At 39.6% G+C, this 9,802-nt stretch overlaps 1 protein-coding gene across 1 annotated transcript; it reads right to left on the bottom strand.

Moving 5' to 3' along the window:
- Positions 1–123: 123 nt before the first annotated feature.
- LOC117474093 (cerebellar degeneration-related protein 2-like) lies at positions 124–9,499 on the bottom strand. Its single transcript, XM_034120111.1, has 6 exons — positions 9,244–9,499; positions 8,449–8,561; positions 6,414–6,562; positions 5,998–6,168; positions 3,367–3,580; positions 124–2,678 (listed from the first exon to the last, which is right to left on the bottom strand). The coding sequence occupies exons 1-6, from the start codon at positions 9,323–9,325 to the stop codon at positions 2,049–2,051; spliced, it is 1,359 nt and encodes a 452-aa protein (XP_033976002.1). The 5' UTR covers positions 9,326–9,499; the 3' UTR covers positions 124–2,048.
- Positions 9,500–9,802: the final 303 nt, after the last annotated feature.

Below are 9,802 nucleotides of genomic sequence, written 5' to 3'. Positions count from 1 at the left end.
AATGGTTATTCCACCCATTTTACACAGCCTGTCACATGACTGTATCGCCCAGGCTAATGAAACAATTTAAGGGTTAAAGCCTTACCTTGTTCAAATAGTTGGTTTCAAATACTGACATAAGAACACATTTCCTTGTTTTTTTAATGTTTGCTCTAATTTTTGTGCTGCCACCGCAACACCTGTTCCCACTGCTAATGATATTTCAGGTTTTATTTCCAGGCTGATAAAATACGTATATGTTTGAGTTCATCAATCTCTGAGTAACATGTTATCATATTTTACAACACAGTAACAGCAGTAATAAGGACACAGATGTGGCGCTTGCTTCATGTTTTATGGCTCTGACATAAACCACAAGGTCCACTCATGAAACAGGTAAAAACACATCGTACATACATACTGCAGATTATTCAGCACGCTTGTTTATAACTACATATGAAAGACATGTAAAGTGACAGAACAATAATGATGTGCAATTTCTAAAGTGCATCTCAATGTGATTTTATACAAAGTGTGAACTTAACAAGGAAAAAAGCAAAAGAACAGTGCTGCTGAGAAACCCCTCTAAATCAAAACACGTTTCCGTGATAAACAACATTCTAGGAGGCCGTTACATTGTCCAGTACATCGAGTTAGTCTTTTGGTAAACCTCAGAACTTCCCTTTAATAATACATTCAATCACAGTCTCTTCACCTATTGTACAAGTATCAAGTATAATTTAAAGAAATAAATGTTACCTTACAAAAGATCCCTATATATTTGACCTTGAATCACCAACTTCTAATATAATAAACTCCTTCACCAAATCAACAACTTGCTGTGGTCTCTCAGGCAAAACTCACCAAGAAAGGTACCTTATTTTCTCTCTTTTTTTTGTTGTAAAGAAAAATAAAGAAACTTCACAATTGATAGCAGGAGCAAAGTAAACAAATCAAATGGCGGATACAGCGACAACATTTGAAGCCATGGATCTGTTATCTTTATGATCATTTTCTACGAGGTTCCTGAAAAAGAGCCGTTTAATGTTGGACTAATCACTGGGAGAGTTATGGGAAATATTCAAGTTCAACTGAGTTAATAATTCAAAAGAATGTTCTTGTTATTATAATGTATCAAATGTTAAGGTAAAAACGATGTCACATGTTAATGCCGGGTCTGAACAGGGCCAATGTTGGATGTAGTGATGATGAAATTCTGCTCACCATCAAGTTGTCTGGCTCACACCTTCACTATTTTAAGACCATGTGTAAAATAATAAACAATAGAATTCACTGATTTCAAATACAAAAATACGCAATAGCAATTAGAGATGAAACTACTGGTTAATTAGCTCTTCAAAACAAGATAAATCGGCAACAATTTAGAGCATCTGTGATTCTTCTTTAAGCAACAAACGTTTACAGACACTGATTCCAGCTCCTGAAAGGTGAATACTGGCTGGTTTTTCTACTTCTATCAAGCTAATTTAATGTATGTTTTGGATATCGAACTGTTCCTTAGACAAAAGTCGTTTGTTGACGTCATATTGTTCTTTGGGAACTTGTTATGGGCTATATACTAAACAATTAATTTAATAAAACTACAAATTAATCAGTTATATATGTATACATATACACTTTTTTTTCAACTTGTCATCTCCAGTTTCTCTATAATTAGCTTAGAATAACATATTTAAGTCTTTTCCAGGAACCTTTGTGTGATTTTACATCTTTCTAGCTAACTTTAAGAAATGATGGGACCCTGTAGAATAAAGTGTTAATGAAAATAAGACCCAGAAACGATTTCCTCTGGAGCTTGTTTTTGCAAAGTGAGGTAGAGTGAGTGCACAGTGGGGACGGCAGGCACTGGTGTTTGTGTGCTGATGAGCCACAGAGCTGGTGATGTTCGGCCTTCCTGTTCCTGCATCACTCATCTTCACCCGCTTTGCATGGCAACCGCCATTTCTGGGCAAAAAACATACAGTAAAGTGTAGATTTCATTAGCTTCACTTGCTACTCTAAGAGTCTATATCTGGAAGACAATCATTAAATATTTTTTTTACGAGAAGCTAATTATGCAAATTAGGCAGCCCTTCACCCGCCGAGGCTCTCCCTCTGTTCTCAATCAGGTCCTCTTTGGTTTTTTGAATTCGAGAGAAGATTTCCCTAAAAAGTTCCTTGTACTCGGGCTGATTAAAGTCATCTTTAAAGTCTGTGAGAGAGGGACAAGCAGCAGAAAGACATGCAGTCTGGACGGACTGATTCGTCTGTCCATCCTCCTCCTCCATCTCTTCCCCCTCCTCCTCCTCTTCCTCTTCCTCCTGCTGCCCCGGTTGGCAGCGTCTCAGCAGCTCGTCGTACTTCACCTGCAAGGCACTGTACTGCGCGTCCACCTCGTTGAGCAGCGAGATGCCGCGGTACTTCACCACCTCTGCTCGGCGCACGCAGGAGCACTCGTGGTCGTTCACCCTGTGGGGGGTCTGCGGGGTCCTCGCCAGCCGCTCGCTGTCCCAGGACTTCAGCGCCCAGGGGCTCTTGGCTGCAGCGGCCCCCTCCTCGCTCTCCTCCTCCGGGTTCAGGAACATGGAGTTGGGCAGCAGGCTGTGGATGTTGTCCGGCCGGCTGGATCTCGTAGAGGAATCTGATTTCCAGAGATGACGGAGCTCCTCCGCCTCACGCTCCAGCTCGGTTACTCTGGTCTGGAACAGAGAGAGGAAAGAGAGATGATGACGTGTTGTTTCAAAAGACTAAGATTGAGTCAGTGACACTAATGTTAAAGTGTCCTTGTGAAAATAAGACGACAAAACAAAGAGCAGTGCAGCAGCAAGATATTGAATTATATGGCTGTGTTAGGCCATTGTAGGTAAAATAAAAAAGAAGAGAAATACGAAGCGGAGAGGAGAACATCCAGAAAAAACAAACTGATTTCTGAGATTAAAGTCTTAAAGTTTGGTAAAAGATTAGGTTTGTCAAATGTAAGGTGTAAAGTGAAGCGCTGTGGTTCCTTGATAAAAGTTGTCTTTCTTCTAAAAAGATTCCACTCCACTGGCTCCTTAACTAACAAAAGAACTCTACAATAGTCCTGATACGTCATTGCAGAATAACCCTTTAATCTGATAGTATTAAATCCAGGTAGAGTTACATTGAAGTCGCCATCAAAAGTAAGATAAGGATTCCAGCCCAATTGTACTGACTTTTTTCAAATTATAACTAGTGCCACTAGTGCCGGGATCTAAAGAGTATTATACATTTTATTTCCTCAAGGATTGGGGACTTTGAAACCAAACATTAGGACCCCAGACTGACAAAATCACACGTCGTTCTGCAGACGTGTTGTTTGTGTATGTGTTAAGTGTGAAGAGATGAACATATGTTCCACACACACACCTTGCAGCCCTCCATCCCTGCCAGCTGATGCTCCAGCGTTGCGTTCTCCCCGGCCAGCAGCTCGGCCTCGCGCTCCGACTGCTCCCTGCGTGCGCGCTCACCGGCGAACTGAGTCTGGAGGCTGCGCAGGGACTGCCGCAGAGACGCCTGCTCCTCCTCGTGCCACGACATGTCGAGGGGCTCAAGACCGTCTGAGGGGTCGTCGTAGTCGTACCTGCACAGAGACACAGACAGTCACAACAACAGGCATTTTCACCATATTTTTGTACCCCTTAAAGGTCCCCTATTGTACTGTTTTTCATCAATATATTATACCAAACAGATCATTGCAGCATCCCATAAAGCCCTGTTTCAAAAGTGCTGATTCTCTGTCTGTTACTTTAGATGAAAATAAGGAGCCCCTCCCCACGCCCCTCTGAGAGATATTTGGTTACAAAGAACACAATGGTGCTCTAGGAGGAGATTCAGGTGATAAGGTGTGGGGGGGGGGGGGGTGTGTTACCTTGGTTGGTTATTGTCTAATGGTAACCCACAAAATCGTTATGACATCATAAAGTGGCCAAAATCTGATCAGCTCATTTTCAGACAGGTTTTTATATAAATGGATCAGGACAAAAAGTGAGCAATTTTTTTTTCCTGAAACTTTCAGAATCTCTTTACACAGAGGGGACACATGTTTAAGTAGAAAAGACATGAAGAAGTGGATTTTGCATAATAGGTTACCGTTAATGTCTGATGGTTTCAACACTCAGTAACATTCACATCTACAGTATTCCAAAAGCTTTCCAGGAACTAGATTTCTTCATACAGCCACACAAATAGTTTCAACATAACTAAGAGTCCACAGATATACTTAATTTGCAGATAAAGGTGATATGATAAAAATCTCCATAGTTGGCAAATAGTTTGAGTGGAAACGGTTTTGTCAGCTGTTTTTATATTTCCTTATTATTATAGGCTGATAATTTATTTTGTCTTTCGCAACTGACCTAAGTGTTTCATCTATCGCTTGCGTGATTCATGAGGCAAAACAAAGTGAAAGGTGACAGGAAGTGCCCCGTGGAGAATCAATAACGACGTGTGACAAAGGTCAGGTTCAAACTAACGGCACTGTAGAGGAGTTATGGGACGTTAAAAACGGTCACAAAAGTCATTTTCTTGGTAAATGTCTGGCAAACAGTGCTGGGTATTTGAATAAATTAAAAGAAACATTTATTTTTGTTTTTTTGAGTATACATCGAGTACCTTTAACTTGAAATGTGTTTTCTTGCCATTTAGATTATTTAGATAGATTATAGAAACAAACCAAAAACTATTTTTGGAGTTGATTCACATTTATAAAGTCTTGTCAATTGATTGTGTTTTTAATTGTCTTTTAATTACAACTATGTGTAAGTATTTTTGGCTAGAATAAATCATACCAATGCACTGAAAACCGGAAGAAATACAACAGGAGATGCAAGGCAATAAAATCAACACCTAGAACCAAAAAGAGGGAATAAAAGCAGGTCATCAAGAACTAATCAGCAGAGCCAAGTAGATTAGAAATCAGCTGAAGTATCACAGATATTGAGACGCTGTGTTCAGCGGGAAGACTTCGACCTCCTTCCTTCCAACCTCATCCAGTCCAGACCTGTCCTGTTTATCAGAGGGATTTACTTCCGACTGACCTGGATGTTTTGAAGGGGCAGACTAAATGCACCTGTCACACAACGCAGCACAAAACATTCCGACCTGCTGCGAGGCAGACATGGCCGACTGCCAGCGAGGAAGATTAGCACAAAGAGGAAGAGCTAAAGCCAGGAGGATTTTCTGCTTCCTTCTTGAGGCTTACAAAGAGCTTCTGGATCAGTGACAACGCATTTAGGATAGATCTTTCTCAACCAGGTCGAGAAATAAGTTACTGTAGAAGTTCTTATAGTGGTTATTTATCATTTTTTGATTTAAAAAACATTTTTTAAGGCTGACTATTTCAATACACCAACAAGAGACACTTTAGCCAAATCATTTCCTAACACTATTTCACAGTGTCCATTAATACGCTTTTATTTCGTAAAGCATTTTCAGGATGCACATATGAAAGGGGTTTCAATCTTTTTTAAATAATAATAACAGACGCATTTCCCAAATAATATTCCTTTGAAATGGCCACATATATTAAGCTTAAACTTAGTATAAAACAGAGAGAAGTAGCAAATCCTCACATGGATGTTGCTAAAACCAGCAGATGTTTGTCATTTTTGCTTGATGAATGTCTTAAACAGTAAATCTTATATATAACATTTTAGTCTCCAACTGTTATATGTTGTACGTCTAAAACGTTACTTATTGTGCTGCAATTGTAAATGTGATAACTAATTCCAATGAGGCTTTTCCTTGTCAAATAAGTAAACCAATATTTAGTTCTCCATTTCTTTTCCTTTTCTGACTTATTATCTCAGAACTAAACTTGTATTTTAGCCCAAAGTGGGGTCAAACAGGTGAACGATTGATGAATAAAGGATTGAAAGTGTACTCATTCCAATTATAGGGCTTGGAAAGAGTCCTGTATCGTTATTTGTTGTCACTACCACCCCGAGTGTGTCCACTGACTGAGCACCAATGATGTAAACACAGTATCTGTCTCCTCACCTGAGAGTGTTTTGCAGCTCCTTCAGGCAGGACACACTCTGCGTGCTGCGGGGCGAACACTTCTCTCTGTGCGGACGCTTCAGAGGTTGAGCAGGACTCAGCTTCAGCGTCTCCACCTGGTGCTGCAGCTCCTCCACCTGCGTCTGCAGCTGCTCCACCGTCTCCACCAGCCTGCAGAGGAAACACCGCTATGTTAGTTTAATTGGTCTTTCTAGGACATGTAAGGTATCTGATACATAGGCTTACACCTTTTGAAGAGTAAACATCGCACTCTTCAAGCACTTTCAAGGTACCTCAACTAAAATAAACCAATTTACAAACTTTCAAGACTTTGTACAACCCTGTTCTTTTTATAATAACTTGGGAAATCTGTTGGATATTGTTTCTGAAACAGATTTTCCACATCTCAGTCTCACCCCTGGATCTTCTGCTGGGACGTCCTGTTGTCCTGAACCAGTTTTCGATTGCTGAGCTCCAGCTCTCGGGCCGCCACGTCCAGCTGCTCGTACACTTTGGCGTGCTGATCATTGACCTGACGGAGGAGGTCCACCTGCTTGGTCAGGTACTGGAGGAGAGAGTGTGTTAACTTCATTGAAACTATGTATCACACAAAAAAAGAACGTTGGCACTTTACATACAAAAAGATACAAATAAAAAGGACAATCCAAGAAAGAAACAGGGATAGTTTTGCAGGGAATTAGATTTGTTTGTCCTTATGTAACATGCAGATTTTTTCCCAACTAATTTTGGCCGATTGCTAATGCCCAATTTGACTGAAAATGTATATCTTTATCATTTTAAATTACCAGCCGAGTCAATAGTTTCTGATTGTTAAATTGGTGATATATTTAAATGGGAACAAACCTCTCATATTATTAAAAACAATTTTAAAATGGTTTTATAATAATCATAATAATAATACTTGGATGTTAAGCTGCTTATTTAGTTTTTTGAACTAGCATAACAGACAAGAAATAAAAGTGCTGACTAAAGGACATGTGATTAGAGAATCACAGTAACGCCTGAATGTCCTAATCAGTTGCTCTATAAAGTCACATTTTCCTTAAGAACAAGTTATCTTATCGGCTGTGGCAGCAAGGACACTTTGAACCTTCCTTCATCTAATCTGCGTACTGAAAGTAAACCCACAGAAAAACCAGCCTCTACTTCACAGCTCAGAGTCAGACTGCACACCCATAGACAGTCAATGAATAACACACATGTACAGTATGGTTAAGTTAAACAGATATCTTTTTAAAGATTATTTAAGTGGCTCTATTTGATGCCTTTTAGTTCAAGTAAAGCAGTTAAATAATTGCATGTAGTGATCTAGAATCAAACATTTGACGTCACAAGTATCCAGCACAGGTCTTAAGAGATTAGCTGTGTGTCAGCAGAGACAGAGAAGGATTTAGTGTCACACAGACCTCACTCAAGGAAATTAAAACTCTGCCTTAAATCAGGAAAATCTGTAAAAAGCTAAATATCTAATTTCTGTAACTTCAGTTTAAAAGAAAAACCTAGGCTAAGGATTTACTGGAAATCCTGCACGCACCTTCCTTATCATTATTTTTCTTCAGACAGATGGACAGGATTCAAGCTTTGTTCTTCAACAACAAAACACATATATACACATTTTTTTCTTCATTTGAATAAAGGTGTATTGTAACGCAAATAATACATTGTAATTAAATGGGTCATTGTGCGTTGCATAACAATAATCCATAACAAAAAGTCACTTAAATTCTTGCATAATACACTAACTCGATTATCGCCTATTAGTCCCTTTATAAAGACCTGATAACTGATACATGATACATTTAGTTATTATACTCAATTTAAACTCATGAATTTCCAACCTGGCTACAAAGATTTGTTTTACTAAATGATCTTTAATTGAGGACAAGTTCCAGCATCTTTTTAGGAAGATTATATTTACATATAAACAGCTCAATATTATTTGATTTGTTTTTTCTAAATTATTTTAGGATTTCTCCTTAAATTGAGTGCATGTGTATGGATTTAGCCTGTGGCCTTTTGCCCCTTCCTCTTATATTTCCTAAATTCCATTATGTGTATTTTACGCAGTCTTATAAATAGTTTTGCAGGTCATTCACTCAAGCTGCATACACAAACCCAAATAAACCTCTGTCCTTTAGGTTTAGCAGCCTGAAAATAAATGGATGGAAACAAATATGTCCTCTTCCTCCCCAGTCACAATTAAGCCCTTGTACAGCAGCATGTCATTTCTTTCTTTAAGGCCTTTGTGATGCAAAATCGATTTGTGATTGTACCATTTCATATATTTTGACCAGAATATTCCCATAAGGATTGAATGCTATATTGCACACAAATCATGAACACTTTTTCCTAGGCCAACCATCTTTTTTACAGTATATCAGGGTCCTTGGGTGGTCCCACAGGTAAGACAGGTGACATGCGTCTCTTTACCTCAATCTCCTGCAGCTGCTCCTGGTTGGTGGAGTACATCTGCTGCAGCCCCTGCTCCAGCTCCCTGTTCCTCTCCAGGAGACTCTTCCCCAGCTCGGCTGCCAGCTGCAGGTCTGCAGGAGGGACAGAGAGGAACCATCAGGGACGCTTTTATACAAATACACCTATGTCAAATTAGTCCCCGATGGAGACATGAGGACTTCACTGTAGTTACCCACTTTTTAAAGAAGTGAATACTCAGGTTTTTGTTTTGATATTCTTAAACAGCTAATCTTTACCTGACCCCTATTACCCTAACCCCCTTTTTAATTATTTAATCTACTGTTCAAAATAATCCCGTAGTAAAGATTACCCAACTATGATGTAAGGGAATATCACACAAACAAATTCATCAGCTTCAGTGCAAAAGAATGAAAAGGAGGGAATGGTCTAAGTCTAAGGCACTTCTTCAATTCAGGCAGACCTTTTTTTTTTTTACTTTGCCGCATATGTGAATGTCCTGCTGACTCCTGCCTTTTCCTGCAGTCTGTCAAGGTGCTTAATTGCTATTAAAACAGATTTTATACTAAAAAACCCTGACTGAAAATATTAGAGGTTATACGTTCAGAGAATCACATAGAATATCACACATTTAACATCCTGTGCACCTGCAGGGCTTAATAGTGAGTTTAATTAAGGTACATCTGTATACCTTACAGCTTTGATATCCATATTTGTGCAAAAAAAATGTAGTAATATGTAAGGATTATTCTGTTTCAATAGTGTTCACAGACAAAGACTGAAAGGAAATTGTACCATGTTCAAGGTCTTGCTTGTCGTACCACGGTTCCTCCTCCTTCATCTCAAATTCTTGCTCCACAATCATGTCTGTCAACATCTTCACGGTCTAAATCAGTCACACGGTTTGAGGATGAATCCGCTTTTCAAACATTGCAGAGACAGAGTTTCACAAACGGTGATAAACAGTGTAGTCCGAGTCCTTCCTGCCGCTGTCTGCACGCCTGCAACCGGCACCGGTGTGCGCTCATCTCCGGACGGACAGACAGACCTCTCTCGCTGCTGCTGCGTTGTAAACCCGTTTCCGGTTTACACTTCAAAATAAAAGCAGTCAATGCATCTTTTTGACAGGTGAGAGCCGACTGGTCATTGTGGACCAAGCCCCACCTGCTGGTAGCTATGGCTGGTAGCAGGAAAAGGTATGTTGGTGGTGATTTAGAAATTCATATAAGTGTTGTTTTCCCCACCATGTGCTCCTAGTTGACAAAGAAAAGTTTAATAAACACTTCAGTGCTCACCAGGATATTTTTAACACCAGGCCTCAGATTTAAGAGTGGTTCTCCTGGTAAAAATGGAA

Source organism: Trematomus bernacchii, unplaced genomic scaffold (genome assembly GCF_902827165.1).
Source record: "Trematomus bernacchii unplaced genomic scaffold, fTreBer1.1, whole genome shotgun sequence".
Lineage (NCBI taxonomy): Eukaryota > Metazoa > Chordata > Actinopteri > Perciformes > Nototheniidae > Trematomus > Trematomus bernacchii.
Note: the sequence above shows the minus strand (reverse complement) of the source record. Positions and strands in the feature narration are given on the sequence as shown.

Excerpts from the sequence above, each read along its gene's own strand:
- LOC117474093 (XM_034120111.1), bottom strand. The coding sequence starts at position 9,325 with ATGTTGACAGACATGATTGTGGAGCAAGAATTTGAGATGAAGGAGGAG. Across the intron at positions 6,563-8,448 it reads AGCAGCTGCAGGAGATTGAG|TACCTGACCAAGCAGGTGGA; the intron begins GTAAAGAGACGC and ends TCTCTCCTCCAG. Across the intron at positions 3,581-5,997 it reads GAGCTGCAAAACACTCTCAG|GTACGACTACGACGACCCCT; the intron begins GTGAGGAGACAG and ends GTCTCTGTGCAG.